Below are 19084 nucleotides of genomic sequence, written 5' to 3' on the forward strand. Positions count from 1 at the left end.
TGCTCAAAAGAACATGCAGTACCATCACACTTCAACGCCTACCACGAGTACACTCTCTACCCATTTCCTCTTTATCCTCATCCTAATTATTAAACAAGCTCTCCACCACAGAAGGCTACACTGCACACCATGTCTATTGTCACTGCCATTTGCTATAGGTCTCAACATTAAGCAGTGTACTATTCTTTTGCCAAATGTAAAAGCAGATCTAATCACTCCAGAAGTGAATTAGGAATTTTCATTATTTTAAATCTGCTTGGAACATTGAATTAACATTACAATGCATTTCATGTCTTTTTATTCTAACAGAGACTTGCTGATATGAATGGACACAGATATGTATCTATGATTGTTTTCTCATGTTAGTAATTTTTTTTAAACCTCAAGATTGCAAAACATTTTCAGTGGCATTTTCTGATTGATTAATTAATTAGTAAAGATTGGTGAATGCATCCATGATTAAGTACAGGCATTAAATATAGTAGGGTGCTGATTTGCTGCTCTCAGTTGTGTTTATGCTTCATTCTCCTTTATATGGCTCTGAGCTGACACAATTTTACAGGCCTTCTTAGGCTCTGAACATCAATTTTATTTGAAGGACAGCTCTGACTATTTAGTCAAACTTCTATACTTCAAACAACATTTAAATTATCATTTTCTTTTTCTTTAAGAACATACTTCTATCTCTCTTACAAATTCTGAGAAAACTATTTTCGGAAAAAAACCCCACCATCTTTTGTTTCAAATTTATATTTAAAAGGTAGTCTGCCTTTAAAAAAGTCATGATGCAAATTAATTGCACAATAATGGATGAAAGTAGGCAAAAATAGCTCATCATAAGACGATCAAAATGCAGCTTGTTATATAAGAGGAAAGCAGATTTTACAGTAACTCAACAGCAGCTTTAAAAAATGAGAAGTTTTTTTTGGGTAAGAGTCACTTTCCCTACCTTCCAAAGAAAAAACTATTAAAAATCTTCACTTTGAACTCAATTAACTATTCCACAGTATTGCACTGAGAACCGCTTTGCTTTAGATTGCAAAAAGTATTATTTTTCCTGTCCTATATTTGGTCATTTAAGTGGTGCTAGGCTATGTCTGCAGCTATAGCAGCTCAGGAACAAGATCTTTAGATCTACTAAAGCTAGTTCCATAAAAGCACCACAGCCTAATGCTTCACAGTGGTCAAAAACTCATTTAGAAGGTTTTAGAGAACAAAGAACTAAAACATGTGGTGCAGTTCATCTTGAACAGGATGTGCAGTCCTGGCTGGCATGGACACTGAGCTTTTGGACATCAGCTACAATAGCTGGAATCCAATGTAACACTGAAAGCTGTAACACTGAAAGGGTCCCATGATGATTTGAGGAATTGTCTGGCTTGGGTCCTCAGGACTAATCACAAAAAGCTTGTTCTTCTCCATTTCAGAAAGGATGGCTGGAAACATTCCATGACAGAGACATCATACCTTGCCACAGGAAGGGACATGATCCTGTTTCACTACACTGCTCTTCACGACTGGATGCACTGGGTTTTTCAGGGTTCCCAGGCACGCTGACACAAGCACAGGAAGAAGACATCTGCCAGAGCTGGACGTGCTGGGCCGTCTGTCTCACTGAATTGCCTGCCTCCCCAGCAGAGCCACCGGCAGCTACAAGCCACAAACAAACCTGTCTCAGTCTCAACATCGGCTGCTCCTGCCCACAGCTACCACAAGACTTTTATGTCTCGATGAACTGGGATTTCATGATGCAATCACACTTCATAGGCAGTTTCCAATTTGCCCTAACCAGATTGACAGACTGTCAAAGACTGACACATCAGACAACAAACAGTGAGAAAGATTGGGTAGATACAAAGAAATACAGAGGGAACCGAGTATTTATGCCAAGAGTTGGTAGTACCTTAAAAAATCTAAATTTTACTCAACTTTTTTCCTTTTTTTTAACCAAAATGTGCCTGAAAACCAATCAGAAAACAAGGGTATTTCACTTTATGTTTTGTCACTATGTTATTGCAGAATTAGAGCACCTCCAGAGAATTGCTGGGTTAACTTCATAAAATTCTTGGAATCTGTTCAGTGTCTGCTTTTTTATGTAACAGCTGACCAAGTTTACTTTCCTCCCACACCTTCTAAGGGGTAAAACAAAGGTAAAGAAGGAAAAGCAAAAAGCATACTTAAGTGATCTTAAAGTTAACATGACTGCTTCAGAGACAGAGTGGCACTTAAGCCTAGCGTGAAAATACCAAATTTGTTCATACAACCAGAAGAGAAAGGGTGAAATTAGAGACCCTGAACTCAATCAAAGCTTTCTGTTGAACTTGGAAAAGTTTTGCTCATACATACCATCCTACTGACAAGCTCTGGTTTTGGCCATGGAAATTACATTCTTAAATTCCTGCTGGGATTATCTAAACTGCAGATGGGGCTGTCTTTGCCATCTGGCAGTGGAGTGACCCAAACACAAGTGATGCTCTCAGAAAAGGATAGAACTACATAAACTCATCATGGCAATCACAGCAAACTTCTCACAGTCAGGATGCACAGAGAGACTGCAGAAAGGACCTAGTCTTTCAGAGAGGCTACAATGTCAGAAACACAGTCAGTGGGCATTTTGGCTATGTTATATTCTGCATTTATAATTTCAGGGAGAGGAAAAATAACAACTGAGAAAATCCCTCCCTCCAGTCAATGGAAATGCAGACTCCTGCTACACTACCTTGTAGTGATAAAAAATAAATCCTAGTGGTAAAATTCCAAGGTGTGGAAGACAGAGCACCACAGTTCACAGAGTTTCACCTAAGATATGAGAGTTAGCACCCTCATTCATACACTTTGAAGGCCAACAGCAAGAGAACAGAGCATTGCCTGCTGTGGGAAGGAAAGCAGCCACCTAGACTCACTGCTCATGATACACATGTCATTTACCATTTAAACATAATGGCTGCAAGATGCTGCAGTTTCAGTTTTTGTTGTGTTTTCCCAAACACTTAATTTCATCAAAATAAATCAATGATAACAACTTTGCTATCATTTGAAACCTTTTCCCAAACTGATCACTAACAACTACCCATACTTTTCTCTATTTGGTATAAAATTGATTTTATTGCTTTCAAAGGGGTTTTCCAGTGTGAGAGATACCATCACACCTGGAAAAAAAGCCATCTTTTGACTTGCTGGAGTGGAGGTGCATTTGAAAAACAACCTGTAGTATTATATCCTACAAGATGCTCAACAGCTTCATCTTAGTCTACAGGCCCTGTGTCTTCTGCACCATTGGAAGCAGGGAGTGGGAACTCTGCTTTCAAGCCAGGTGTTACAAAAACTGATTTCTTCGTAGCTTTAATAGAATATTGCAAGAGCAGAAGATGATGAAATTGAGTACTATTTTAATAAGAAATACCAAATTTACACTGTTAATGAAAGTCAGTGTAAATGTCAATAATGTTTCTCTTTTATTACTACAAACAAATATCCTATGAAAATACATTCTTTTTTCCCCTGAAAAACTAATTCATCACAACCTATTATTTCAAGACATTATTATTTTAATCATGATTTTATTTTACCTATATAAAACTTTCAGTAACTGCATCTTCTCCTTCAATGTTTTTCTGTCCCACTTAGATTTACAACATTGCTAATAATCAGTATCTCCCATCTCCGGTGTACAGCACAGGCCAAAATAACCTCCAATATCTTAAAAGTAATTTGAGTTTTTTATTTATAGCTGACCCACTTGCCAGAACTTTGCAGAATGAAGAAGCAGATCTGCAAGCACTGTTAGCTAACAGGTGTTCAGACAAAAAGGGCCTCCTGATTTGTTGCCATCCCGTGGAGAGACTGGGGAGGAATAAGTGCTCTCCAGCAGCAGCTGCCTGGCCAGGACATGGCAGGCTAGTCAGGGAACTCATAAGGTGCCTTTTATTTCTTGATCACCTGCTCTCCCAACATCTGCATGGGGTCACATCTGTATCACACTGGGAAAAGGGCAAAATGAAGCCCCACCAGCAAAACCACAATTGCTGTTATCCTGATGGTGCAAACAATAAGGAATGTCAGCACTTCAAACAAGGGCACGGAAGGTCAAAGATACCAAGTCTGTAACTAGGGTAAAAAAGTACAATGATGAAAAAGAACCTAAAACAACTACAAAGAATTTTATGATCTGAGGTCAGCAACACAGTAAAACCATTTGAATATTTCATAAAATTAAAAATGAAATATTAATTACTGACCTTAATGCCAAAGTGTAGGTTCCAGGTTGCCGTTGGCTTTCGCGAATGAGATAGCTTCCCTCTGCAACACTTAATAATTGGTCAGCTTCCTCCCTTGAGATCATCCCATGGAATCTAAGGAACAAAATGTTTTTTGAAATACATGCCTCTTCTCTTTTAAATCACCTTGTGCTCTTCATTTAAAAAGCACCAATGATAGTAATTAAAAAAGAAACAAACACAAAAATGACTGCTTTGGTGGAATCTACACTTTGAATTAATTTCCCTTTCTGCCTGTATTTGAAGTTACTTCAAATGGTTTAGAAAGGCATCCAGGAAAGAATATCTTTGAAAGAAGTATATTGTTTTAAAATCTGCATCTATCAATTTAATATGTAGAAATAAATCTGTTTTCTCCTGCTGGTTTCACATGTTTTGTGCTAGTGGCATGCAATCAAGCATTTTGAAGCATTCGAGGATATTTTATGTGATCCCTGAGATTTTAGCAAGTTGCTGTAATCTCAGTAATTGCTGATGTAATAACCCAGCAACACTAACATCTTTTACCAAAATAAACATAAGTAAGATCTTCTTTGTTTCTTCACACTAAATCTAACCATCTTTGCATTAGCAACCTGAAACAGAAGACACATAGAGACTGATAATATATTGCATTTGGGATCCAAATATCTTTTCTTCCCAAACATAAACACATTTTGCAAAGCCAACAGGAGAGGGGGATAGAAAAAGACAATCCCTTGAAAGTACAAAACATATGTATGTTTTTCTCACTTAAAGTAGCACTCAGTGATATCCATATCCATCAGAAATTGCAGCTGTAATTTTAGGCAGACAAAAGTGATGGCAGTGTAATAATGATCTGATGGTGAGACACACTGCTGTAAAACACACAGAAGAAACAGAGAGCTCAGACTAAACACTTGACACCTTCTCTGTAACTATTATTAACCAATATGTCAGGATAAACCACTTTCAGAGGTGTTTGTTACTTACTCTCTTCCATAATATTTGGGTCTGTTCTCTACCTAGAAGAAACAACAGAAATTGTAATGTTTCATTACAAGAGAAGCTATACAGTAAGTGGACTGTTTACAATATAGTATTAAAACCAGAAAGGGATATAATGTGAAAGTGCAGGCAAAAATAATCTAGAACAGAACTTCTCCTGTGATTAGAACATGGGGAAACCAAAGGGATACCTTCAGAAAACACTGCACTTGTGAATGGCTTAAAATGGAGTGAGAAAGGATGAGCCACTTGGATCATGTCATCCTCAGGATTCTGCATATACAAACTGATGGCATTAAATACTGGTTTTACAAAGTGCCAGATAGGGGAAATGATTTTCATTTCATGCATATAAGTGCACCATATTGTTGAGTGCACTAATACAGTGAAACATCTATAAAACTCTCAAATTTACAGGTTACCTCCCATCACAGAGCTGTTGGTGCCCCTGCTGAAATAAAGCCACTACTATGCAGGCCCTCAGAGTGAGGACAAATGGTTGAGTAAATCATCAAGTGCCTAAGTCTTGTGCTTCTTGACTTCACTAAACTCTGTGATCTGCAGTATCACCTAAAAGACTCCAAAAGCAGGTGGGTATGTGTTATGTCATGTAACTCCACCTTGCCTGTGCTCCAGAGACCTTATGCTGTAAATGCACACAACATGCAGAGGTGTCTGGTAATTATTTTAGATGAAATAATGCATCTTCATTTGTCCTGGAAGTTTAGAGCCAACTGAGGAACAGCATATCCCACAGAAATCAGCCAATAATTTAAGCCACCAGGTTATTCTTTCTTGTTAAATTTAAAGGGGGAGACTCTTTGCGGAGTAAAAGTCAAGAGTTATACAACTTGAACTACAGAAGTATAAAACAGTGCAGCTATACTGAAACACAGAATAGCACATTAGTTTTTTTTCCATCTTTTCAACAAAAAGCCTATTAATATTAGTGCTTCTTTCCAGTGTTTTCAGTGGAGTATAAAGATTTCAGATATCCAAAACAACAGAAAACAACATACATCCTGATGTACAGTCTAATAACAATTCTTCAACATTCCCAGCAAATAAAAAGCTATTGTAATGATTCATCACTTTGGAAAAAAAATTCCACCACTGGAAAGATTTATCATGTTCTAAAATATTTCCTTTTCCTTTATAACAGCAAACAAGAGTTGCCTGGTGTGATAGCTGTTTTCAAAGGGCCTGAAGAGACTGGATGATATCAAAAAAGAAGAAAGGTCTTAGATATTTTTTGTTAAATGTAGGCTATTTCTTCAATAAGAAGATAGCAACATAAACAGAGAAAAAATGAAAGCATCTTATTGTTGTTATAGAAACTTGCAACAATTCTTAACTAAAACCCTTAAGCCAAGCACTAGCTTAGAGCAGCAGTTAAAAGAAGAATCCTGTCATGAATAAGATTTTGGTGTCTGTCTAGTGAGATTTTATCTTTATCTCAGTGAATTTATAAGACAGAACTGGAAAATTTATATAAGCAAAGGCATTTCTTTTCAGAAATGGATTAGTAATTTGACAGGGCATCTTCAGAGTACTTGCAAGTCCTAAGAAAATTTATAATATACTCTGTGCAAACATTCGAAAATGTGAACAGGCAGATGACTGGAACAAAGGATCTGAAAAAAGCCCCACAGGACTTCCAGGCACGTGTAGCTAGGCTTGCAGCTCATTTTAGTGGATGATGAGTTAAAAAGGAAAATAACCACTTCTGTTAACACTGTCTCTACTGATCAGCTTTACCAACTTGCAATAAGTTCAGTATCAATGTTGATGTGCAAAACATTTTGCTTGCATAAGACTCAGTGCAGCTGGAACCTCAATTCACTGAGTTTTACTGCCTGTTTATTTGTGTTTTGGGTTTTTCTTAATCACTTATTACATTTACGATAATATTAGGGGGTTTTGACATCTATATTGACATACATTAAGACTTTAGGAAAATTCCATCAGAATTCAGCAGGGGCCTTCTAATTCACTCAGAATGACTGGGCTACACACAGAGAGCAGTTTGTGTGCACTGAGAAAACCACACAGACTCTCTGTAAGCCAAATTTACCATGTAAGACAGTAAACACTGTTCTCAGGCCTTCTGTAAAGCTTCTGACAGGTGTTACACCAACTGCACCCTTTGCAACTTAGACACAGCGTTCTTATCCTTAACTGCACTGGAGCCAGAAGCAACGCGCAGCTTTCCTGGTCTTTTGTGTTTCCTTGGACTTCAAAGAGTTCCTGGCAGACTGCATTCTATAAAATTAATTCTACAAATGACAATTGCAGGCACCCAAATATCCTCCCTTTGCACCTGAGCACTGAAAGCCAAAACAGTTTAGTTCAGAAGCTTCAACAGTCTAACTTTCACAGTTTGTCTTCCATAAGTTAATGAGAAAAAACCAAAACATCTGGACTGGAACTAAACCTATCCAAGAAAGAAAATATATCTTAAAATAAGATGATAGCAAGAAATTGGTCCTATTAGCTAAAGCTGATAGCTGAAAATACAGTGTAATTATCCTCTGCAGAATTCTCTTCTGATTTGGTAATATTTTTGGACCAAAGCATTGCTGAGTGTAAGAGCGGACATAGCTGCTTCTTTTTCTTTGTATCCAGCAAAGATCAGCCAAACACTGCCTCTTGACTTCTCAGGATTTTTACTTATGGGAAAAATTTCCTGTTCCTGTTTGGTTGGCAAGGTTTTAAAAATTGCTTCTAACTTGGAAAAAAATGGGGGGGAAAAGCATAACATACTTGTTTTCAATGTGTTTATTTGTATATCACTAATGCAGAGGCCACAGGAAAAGATTAGGGTCTCCCTATGATACCTTCAAGAAACACAAAGATGAACAAGATATCCACCATTGCTTAAATTGTCATTTTTTCAAAGTGAGGGGTGAAGGCAATGAAACCAAATTTATGAACAGACAAATCAAGCAGATATGGCAAGCACCTTATAACAGGAAAAAAGCTTAGCTCTAATGAAATTTGGAAAGTCATCCTGGTCAAATATGCAGATAAAGCCACCTTTACAAACAGCTCTAATAAGGATGTGCATTATACACACCCATATTCTGTCTTTCTTGACCATTTACACAATACTCCACAGAGATGCTGTTTAACAGGTTTATTAACAATTAGCACTGAATTAGGATGAAGCTTCCTAAAAGGACAGAAAAAGCCAGTGATTTTAATTTCTCCATACTATGTATTTTTTCCCATAGTTATTTTAAATTGTTCATTGAATGCTTTTATATGTCAGTCAAGGCTGCCCTAAATATGCCTATGCATGCACACATGTATATAAGATTATATGCAGAAAAAATAGTAATTTCATGGAGGAAATACAGTATTAATTGGACAAACAACATTATAATTTGCATGCAAGCCTCATGGAGAAGTCAAATAACCTTAGAATGCTATGGAATTATCAACTTTAACCTCATGGACTATTAAAAGGCTCGGCTCTGCTGCACCTTCACAATAAAAAATCCCAAATGAATGCAATGCTCTTTTTACTTCAGCATCTCTCCACTGATCTGCGTGTTGCTCTGATATTAAACTCGTGTAGCAGAGCAGAAACTTGAATTCTTTGTATTTGAGAAGCATTTCAAGTTAAGTAGGTCATTCTGTTGAGAGTGCTGATACACCTCTCAGTATCAGCACTCGTACAATGCGTGCCTTTGCACATGAAATAAAGGGTTGGGTTTTTTTTACGGTGTGATTTCCAATTATTCTTTAACAAGTGCTTTTTACCCCTAATCATTGCTCCTGCTTTTGTCAACAAGTGGATTACAATAAGGCAAGAAGAGCAATTTCTGTGTTAATACCTCACCATATTACATATTGTTCATTCCACTGACCTCTTTGATGTTCTCAGGACCAAAATTCTCTTGCTAAGATTTATGAATTTGTTTATACAGCTGAATAATTCAACCATTTAGGAAAAGATTCTGCTCCCCACTGGCTCATGTGCGGCTGCTAATAGAAACCCAGCTGAGAAAGAACAGATCACAAAGCTCAGCACAAGCAGGAGAGGCTGAGACCAGAGAGAAAGGTTAACAAGTTACTGCTTGCTGAATATATTTTCACTTCAAATCAGCTCAGCTGCATAAATTGTTCAACACTTATAATGAAAAACTCTTATCTGCATTATAAAGAATTAATGCAGAAGTAGGAAAATGCACACTGATAATGTATTTATTCAATTTTACCTTTATTAGTTAAAAATAAGCTTCCAATAAGAAAAAAAAAAGTAATTCTTCAATGATAAAATGTGTATTTAACATGTTCTATTCTGCAGCTAAATACCTGACTAATTCTTTCATAGTTTTGTGCTATTTACTTTTATTCACATGAGTTTCGAAATCTACAGCTTTTGTTTCTCTTTTCTTTCAGTTTCTATGTTCATGGTGCAGACACAGGTTTACTCTGCAGAGTTCAAGAAACTCTTTTAAAACACACAATGTCTCAGTTTTTGTTCACTCTGACACAGGGACAGTTTTACACTTTAGTTTGTCATAAGTCATAATCTTGTTTTGGAATAAATTCATAGCAGTATGACATTACAGACACTGATCTGTTGCATTTCATTCTCCACTGATGACAGGACTTTGCAATGTTTGGATTGTTTGTGATACTTTTGCAAATCCCCCACTGACTGTAACAGGCTAGAGGCCACCACTCACCCACAGCAAATTTTCCTTTGCAAACCAGTCCAACTTTTAAATTAACTATCTCTATCAAAGCTAGTAACATTTTCCAATTAACAGAATTTAAATTCAGTGAAAATGAGGATGAGAAAGTTGTAGTAGTCAGTGTAATTCGTATTTGAAGAAGATTTACACAGATGCTTTTATATTTGGCTGGCAAGTTTCTTGTTCTATTCTAAAAAGAGGACAATCTTTTTCTGATCAATAGCTGAACAATTTCCATCACACCAGGGGCAGTAAAAATTTTTAATTTTCAGATACTGAATACACATTTATGTCTCTGCTTATTTGACTGGATTAGCTAATAGTATTCTAAGAAACACTATGAAAAAGAACTTAATATGAAATTTGCTTGTGAGTTCTTACCACCTAGGACAGAAGAGCTCCAAGCCCTTCTCTGCAGCCAAACTAGTCTTGGATATTATGCTAACACATCTTACTGAATGTCCCAGACTCCTTCATCAGTTTACAATTTCTGCCTGACTACACAGTACATATATTTTGTGCAGTCAAATAATTACAATTGTCATGTTAAGCATTGTATGATTTCCTTAACTGTGCTGGTACTTTCAATTATGGGTCGGTTTGGGGTTTTTCATTTCTTTGTTGTTTTTTTTTAAATTATTTTAAAGAAATCAAAATATATACAGAAAAATTGAGGTTCTAATTCTGTGGAATTAAAACATTCACAAATGAGATCCTCATGAGAAAATGAGGAGAAAATGTACATTTCCATATGTCTAAGAATCAAAAAGTAGTAAATGAGTCTCAGTAAATGATACACATCAAAATGCTTTAAATTCCATTTTTAGAACAAATGGATTTCCAAGTACCAGTGCCCCAAGGCTACTCACTGTAATCACAGCACAAGGTGTCCCAAGGAACCACTCTGGGGGCTGGACACAATTAAGTACAGACATGGAATTACTGGACTGTATAGAACTGAGCCCTGTGATACCTACCTCACGAGTGCAGGTTATTCTTCTAGGATGGGGAGCTTCCTGTTGCAGCTGATACACTGGGAGGAGGCAGAAGTTAAATTCTAATTAATAGAGAATCATTGTGTAAGTTAGGAACATTGCAGTTTAAATAAAGGAGACTTCCTGCAAAATTTAACACAAGGATACAAAAGATATAAAAATTTACTAACAAGTGGTCAGAAAAAAAGAATGTTGCAAGCCAAAATGGGATATTGATTTTCTTTACAAAGAATTCATCAAGTAATATGGAATAATTAGGTGAGATCAGACAAGTTCCAGCAAACAGATCAGAAAAAGAATCATAATAAACACAAACTAAAGTTCATTATATGTCAAATCAGGCTGCTGTCAGACTTTCTTTGGTAAGCAGATGGAGCCCAATGCTACTAAGCTGGGTACACACCCAGTCACCTGCAATTCATCAAGACTTTACAAGAATCATTCAGAACTGTGCACTGTCAAACCCTCTGCCTTTGCCTCTGCTCAGTGAGGATCTTTCTGAAGAAAGAGAAAGATGGCCTTGGCCTTTGCAGATCTAAAGACAATGAGCTGAGTAGCAGAGTAAATAGCTAAGGCCCAAATTATGACATACACTTACTTACCTTTATATCTTTCCTCCTCCTTTTTCTCTATTTTTAAAATAAGCTTCATCAAGCCAGAACAGATCTTTACAACCAGATGTAACTGAGTGCTACTAGTATGTGCAGACTTTATAGTATAATACCAAAGGAATGACTTTCAACTTCTATGCCAACTGAATCTGGTTTGGCAAGTCACCTTCAAAATGAGGCTGTCAACACTAAGTTAGCATTTCAATAGTACACTAGAAATGGCAAATTGGACATTTGGAATTGTAATATTTCAAAATTAAATTATGTTGCAATCATTAGTACGAAAACCAAGGTCTACACAGTGCCATCACCTTTTTCAGATAATAAGACCATACATTATTTAACCAACACAATTTGACTTAATTACAACTCTTATTTGATTCCAAATCTTTTCCACTGGCAAATGCTGCACATATTTGTCAGCCTACATGGGAATGGAGAAAATGGCAAGATGCCCAATGACCACTGAATCGTGAGATAAACAGGTAAAAAACATTCCCTTTGTTCCAGATAAAAAAACCTAACACTTTTTCCTGTTGCTACTAAAATCAGTCATTTCCACTCTGCGTAATAAAAAAATGATTTTTGCAAGTGATAAAGAACAGCACATTGGTGTATAAAAGGGCAATTATCATTTTAGGCATAGCATGACCATTTATATTGCCAGCACATAGATTCCCTAGCTACTATTGTAAAAGCTGTATTTGATGGCCCTGGATCTTGTCCATACCTAATTCTGAGAACTGCAGAGCCAAGTTCAAAGGAAAAAAAAAAACCAAAATGAAAGAGCAAGTTAAGATTTTTCTGAATTTCACAAAAGAGGAGACCCACAATCATCATGCTCCACAGAAACTGCCTGAAAACTGAGAACTGTTTCCCACCTTACTTCAAGCCAGGCTGAACAGATTTTCTGAAAGGAAATTCTTTTTCACCATTGGCAATATCTTTCTCCTCTTCCAGTAAGAAGCACAGCATGCTGACTAGCTAAGTTACAAAATGGGATTCCTTTCCCTCCTCCTCCAAGCGATGGATGCAATTCAAACTGTTCAACACCAGTTTTTCCTTGCTGTAATTATTGCCAGGGAAGTCAAACAAGACATTCCTCTTCATCTGTCATGAGACAGAAATCTGATCAAAGCTCAGGATCCAGAGCCATGGGAAGGTTCACCAGAGCAGGCAAACCCCGATGAGGCAGGACAGCGGGGGCACACGAAGCACACATGCAAACCACGCTGGAGAGTGGGTGCAAACACCTGTGCACGTGCCCAGGCTTTCAGCTTCTGTCAAGCTGGCAATGAGGATCTGGTATTAGAGAGGTTCAACCTCCCTCTTCTAGATTATGGTGTGGAATAAACTGGAGCAGTGTTCCCTGAGTTCACAGAAGATACAGAGCTGAAAAAAAATAATCAAATCTGCCCTCTTACACTTCTCTCTTTCTAACCATGGTTCTCACCTAGCCTTTAATTCTACATCTCCGATTAAAAAGTTTCCCACAGTAGGATGGAAACCTATTAAAGTAACTACATTTTCTCAAGTGCTAAATCTCCTCAACCTTTAGAGAGCAAATATTTTCACAATGTGAAATGTTGCTTGAGCAAATCCCTTTATCCAGCCTCAAGACACCAAGCCGAACATATACAAAGTAATGCAAATGTAAGTCTGACATCCCTAAACTGTTAAGTGTGTTATACACACAAATATTCTGTTTTCAAAATCTGCTTTTCACAGAAGAATCTTCTTTCTTGCTGTGGTTCCTCAAGTCTCAAAATGTCTCACATCTTGGCTTTTGTATCTACAAAGAACTAGAAATTATTGGTGAGCTTCCGCTGTGGAAAGCTAAAATGCTCTTTTACTGTTTTCTCATGCTCTCTTCCATGTCCCTAAACCTCCATTTGCACAGCCAAATAAGAGGTCATCCCTTTACATGGAATTCTTTTGCATTTAAAATGGCTGTTTGCTTTTTTGTGGGTTTGGTTTTTCTTGAAAAAAAACCAGCAAGTTGTGAATTCCCCAAGAGAGTGGCAACTCTGATCTCAGGGCAAGGCACCTGGACTGCTGCCCTGCACACCTGACTAAGGCAGCCTGCAAGGCCACAGGCACACTCACACCAAGAACTGCAGAGCACAGGCAGGCTGGTAGCATCCAGGCCCTTCCAATCAGGGCTTCCAAAAAGCTGCTTGTGATTTGTCACACCAGGCCAAAGAAATCCTCTCGTTGTACTACATCAGCAAATTCCTGAAGAGAACAATTTATTTTGAGTATTCTTAACCAGCTCAAGCTCAGCTCTAGTGATGCAAGGCACTAGATCACAGGAGCCCTAGAAGTTTGCAAGGATACCAACTTTAAGGCATGAATGGAGTTTATGTAAGCCCTGGGCTAGGGAGACAAACCACTTCGAGCAAGACCAAGCAGGAGTGGGACAATGCACGTTAATAAGGGGCAGAGAATCTACTCCTCTAAACAATCAATGTTCACTTGCCCTTGGGGTAGTGAACCTACCTCCTTGTATGTGTCCCTAAACAGAAGTGAACCCCTTTGATGCTTCTTAAGCTCACATTCTGATGAAAAGATAAATAAATCTTTTAAAGCATCCAGCTGAAACTTACTCAGCTCTAACTTGGGAAAAAGCCCCAAAATGCTGAGATACTTACAGTAAGATTTCCAAACAGGTGGTCTGTATTCATCAGTATCTGAAAAAAACCAAAAAAAATCTTAATGTTGCATAGGAAACATTTTAACACAGAAAAAAACTGCAGAAGCACTTGCAGAATTATTAAGATAATATTGCACCTAGGTTCTAAACCTACTTTTTACTATTATAGAACAACCTGTTATAATTCCCCCCTTTTTACTTAAACTAAAAATGTAAAAAGGTATTTTCTTTATCCAGCTAGGGAAAAAAACTATAGAAACAAATCTGAAAAATGGCAAACATGCAGATCAGAAGCCAGTATACTGTGAGGAGGAAGAATGTATATTATTTCACTATGTATCTAAGTTCCATTTTCAACTACACCAGAAAGATTTTTTTAATCTCAATTTATACTCCAATAAATGAGTTCCCATGCAACTTATTCCTGCCATTAGCTTTTTCCTCTTCTGGATGGCAATTAACAACTCTTAAAATAAAATCAGAGTATGCAAGGACAGCAAAATACTTTGGAGAAATGGAGGTTTTTTTCATACTGAGTACAAGCTCTTTTTGGAAGTAGTAACTATATATTAAAAGTAACAACATATTTCTACTCCTAGATTTTAATTCTCAGATAAAATTTTTTTAAAATAGGATCCCAATGTCTTCTAAGTTCTGTCACCCCTATGACTTGTTTTACAACTGATCCAACATTTTGAGCTCAGGGCTATGCTGCAAACTTTGATCCACTGTTCCACTGCTCTGACCAGCTTCAGTTCTGATGCCACAAGCCACTGAGGCTTTCAGCAAGATGCTGTGCTTATCTGCCTGGAGCTGGTGAGAATTATTGCATCCTCCCCACCAGAGGGTCACAAGCTGAGCCACCCACACAGCCAGCCTTGCTGTCTGAAGCCCCTGCTGACTGCAGCCTCCAAGCCTGAGCTCTCTTTGCAATTGTCAGCTCACTGGAACTACCTGCTGCACCCACCACAATAGGAATTTCTAATTTTTATTACAAGGTTACGTGAAGATCAAGCAATCTGGGAACCTGTTGCTTGAATTTTGGCCTGAGTGGCATCTCCACTTCAGAGTCCTTAAGGCCTGCAAAACTGAGCCTGAAGCTGAGATTTTGCTTTGCCTTCCCTTCGAGTAAGCAATCTCTCTTTTTCAGGTACTTGCTGTAGTCCACTCTCACACAAAGTCATGTCAAATATCTCCAAACTAGTGCTTAGTGGAAGGAGATATTTTCCAGTTTAACTGGCACAGGCTTTGCCAGACCCTCCCAGAAGATTCCCTGCCCTGACTGCACTGTAATTTTGTTCCATTTTTACCCCATATTTTAGCTCTGTGCATGAAGAGGGTGCAGACCTTGCAGACCACCTTGGTGGCAGTGGGTTTTTTAAATACAATTCATTATGATTTTATTATGAAGGCAGCACTCAGTTAAACTGCCATTATGATGGGGTTTGATCTTTGGAAGGTCCTGCAGATGCTCTACCACATCCTGCAGAGCAGCAAGAACACCTTGAATCTGCAGGGAGACCTTAAGCAGCTCGTGCTTCACTGAGGTAGTAAAAGCAAATCAGCAGCAACAGATGCAGGCAGGGTTATTCATTCCTGCTTTGATACCTTTAATTAAGGCAGTGCAAGTCGATTCATTCCAGAAGCATTGTAACATGATCCCTTAGCAATGCAATGTCACGTGGAAAAGGAGCAAAATTTGAAAGTAAAAATAATGGCTTTAGTCCCAGAAGACAACTGTTACCCCACCACCTGAATTTACTTTTTATATACTCTGGGTTTTGGCAATAAGTGCACTAGTTGAATTCACAAATAAATAATTTAAGTAAAGGACAACACACACTGTATTTTTAAAATATGAGCTGATTGTTACCAAAATAAAAACATCTTGGCAGTCTAACCTGTACTTGCTCACACTCAAGCCATGCAATTGTTACAGCTAAGGGCATCGTGGTTATAAAACTAAAAAGTGACAATATTTGTGCCAAACGAAAAACCTCAAACCTTGTTAAAGTCAGGCAAGAACAGCAGTTACTTTCATACAAGAAATAACTAACATTCAGAAATGGGAAGGAATGATTTATGTTATGCAGCTGTGCAGAAGGATTTAGTTAGAAAAAAAATCTGTTGGTGAGCTTTATTGCCTTTACAGTGTGAGAATACCCTCCAGCCATCCCACACGAGGCAATGAAAAAACAAAAGGTGATTTCTATTGTAATTTTTTTTTAAAGTGTAGTAGCAAACACAAGAACAGTAAAGCAGAGGGTTCCTAGTGTTTGTTTCTGAGCAAGAATGTTTCTATTACTAAAACTATCCTACTACACAAAGATGAAATAGAATAAGCATAAACACCAGCTCTGTCTATTAGTTACCTTTTTGTAAAGGTTAACTGAAGTGGTCCCATTTAATACATCAAAAGTACTTAGAAATTCATTATTAGGAAAAGGGTTTGATTTTCAGATAGTACAGGCTTCCACATACAGCATCTCCAATTAGGCATCTGAAAAGCACTTACAGGCATGATAAAAAACCCACAGAAAATGTGGAACCCAAAATACATTTTCTCACTAATGCTGCAGCACTTTCTAATTAATGCAATAAAGTACACTGTCAGTTCTCAGATTTTTTTCACAGTAACTCAGCTCTGCTAAATGTTTCCAGGATAAAATAATTTTCTACAAGCTGTGCATCAGGTTCCATCTTAACTGTATTTTCTGCCCTAAGTGAGATGCAATTCAACTTAAAGCTACTCTTCTCCAAAGGCCTAGAGCATTAGGGAAAACAAATACATGAGCTGATGCTATCAGCTCTGTCCAGATGTGATCCTACCAGCACTGCTCAGATTTTCACCAGTATGAAGGCATTCTAATCAGCAAGACATTTTAGATCAGGGACACTGTCCACGTACATAAATTGCAATTTCAAACTGAGACCAGTTTCAAGCTGACAGATACTTTCCCTCAGAATTAACTGTGCTACAAACACGGTGCAGATGATATGTACTTAAAAACCACACAGATTTCCCATAAGACAAATTTACCATGTAAGACAGTAAACACTTTTCTTCAGCTTTCTATAGAGCTTCTGACAAGTGGTGTTACACCAACTTTACTCTGAGCAACTCAAACATAGTGTTTGTTCTTACTCTGGCAGTTTGTACAAGCATTATTTAATGCCATCAGTCCATGTATGTAGAGTGCTGAGGATGATCCAAGTGGCTCATCCTCTCTCACTTTGTTTCATTTGGAAATGCAAAGTTTCCTGAAGATCTACTTTTGGTTTCCTTATATTCTAATCACAAGAGAAACTCTGGATACTCAGCACTTGCTTGCCATTATCCTCTTCACTCACAACACACTCCTCTCTTTTCCAGGACTTTGCTTTCCCCCAGCCTTAGCAATCTCCACCTCCACGCAAGACCTCTCCCCTCATCCTTGAGCAGTGCTTTGGTTTGCTTCCCCATGTTGTCCTGTTAGGACTCACCTATCCATCCCACTCCACCTGCTCATTCTCAAGCCACCTTGTCTCATCTCTACTCCAAGGTTCCTTGCAATTTGCTTAAATGCAGAGAAAACAGAGACAGAAAGCCCAGAACAGCACAACAGGCAGCTTCTGGCAACAGTCAGAAACGTCACAGTGGGCAGGAGCATTGCTCTCTGGGTCCAGAATGCCCTCCTTTGAGCACACCAATTCACCCAAAAAAAAAGTTAACTATGCATCTTGAGCACAAACCACCTGCAACTAAGAACTGACAAGCACAGACTGACCGTCAGAAATACTCACTTCCACAGAAATGGGCTTCTGCCAGCAGACAACCAGAGAGCCATTTAGAAGTTCATATAGAGACACAACACTAGGAGAACATCTCAGATTTTCCATAAACACAAATGTGACTAAGTGTGACATAACAATGTAGCATTTCCCTACGTTATTTTGCTTCTTTCTTACCCACTCCTATTTTAGCCACTACACAAATTTGGAGAGCTGCAGTACTTTCAGAGTGCACATTTTAACTGCAGATATGAAAACTGTTACTGTTGCCTCAAACTGTTTAGAGTGCTCGTCTTTGTCTATTCCTTTTAAAGAAAGAATTAAAATGTTTACCTCTGCTTGCAATGGCTGTTTCTCAGCCAGTTCAAGGGTAGAGGGGCAGCAGCAGCTTAACTCTGCAGGGTAACCCCATAAAGCAATGGAGGGCTTACAGAGAGATTTACTCTAGAGAATTCAGTTTTACTTTTACTGGATGTCAGTACCTGCACCTTGGTCATCTCTAACAGCAGAGATTAATGTTGTCTGGGAAGAAACAATCATCTATCTGCTGAGACAGCAGCTCTTACCCCAGCCTTTGGTTTTATGTGATAATATCTCTATTGAATACAGGTGAGGCCTCAGATGGGGAGCTTTGTGGAAGAAACCCGTTCCCAGCCATGTGGACCAAATACCAACATGATTGGAGGAAAAAAAAAAAAAGTCTGATTTCATGTTTGGAACTGATCTAGGACCAAAGAATGGTGTAAGTCACAAATATGAAAAGATGTAAGAAAGTATAAACATTCTTCTGTAAGCTCCAGCTAGGCACTAACCAGAAGGCATGTCTTGTAAGAGGTCAGTCTTGCTTTGTTTGGCAGCAGCATGCATCAAAAATTAACTCCTGGAGAGATTCACGACCAGCCCAGTGGATGTGGCCATTTGCTGACCCATACAACAGACTCCTTTTTGTGCCTGAAAAGAAACCTCTAGAAAATTTGTCTCCAGCCCCCAGATCTTCCTTATTAGCACCTTCTCTATGCCCACTGGATACACACAAAAAAATCAGTTGACTTGGAGAAACAAAGCCATAATTTATTTGCTGGTGAGATCCTCAAGCCACAAA

At 38.1% G+C, this 19084-nt stretch overlaps 1 protein-coding gene across 2 annotated transcripts in view; it reads right to left on the bottom strand.

The window, feature by feature from the left end:
• Positions 1 to 19084, bottom strand: part of CHN1 (chimerin 1) — a 92735-nt gene that overhangs the window by 56654 nt on the left and 16997 nt on the right. The window contains exons 3-6 of one of the 2 annotated variants that reach the window (XM_084209080.1): positions 14210 to 14248; positions 10926 to 10985; positions 5232 to 5259; positions 4239 to 4352 (exon numbers count right to left, since the gene is read on the bottom strand). In XM_084209080.1, coding sequence (XP_084065206.1) covers positions 4239 to 4352; positions 5232 to 5259; positions 10926 to 10985; positions 14210 to 14248 — 241 coding nt within the window. Of the gene's footprint in view, positions 1 to 1467; positions 1537 to 4238; positions 4353 to 5231; positions 5260 to 10925; positions 10986 to 14209; positions 14249 to 19084 lie in introns of those variants that run through there. The other variant, XM_084209081.1, reaches the window with a different exon arrangement.

The sequence above is a fragment of the Fringilla coelebs genome (assembly GCF_963513975.1).
Source record: "Fringilla coelebs genome assembly, chromosome: 7".
Lineage (NCBI taxonomy): Eukaryota > Metazoa > Chordata > Aves > Passeriformes > Fringillidae > Fringilla > Fringilla coelebs.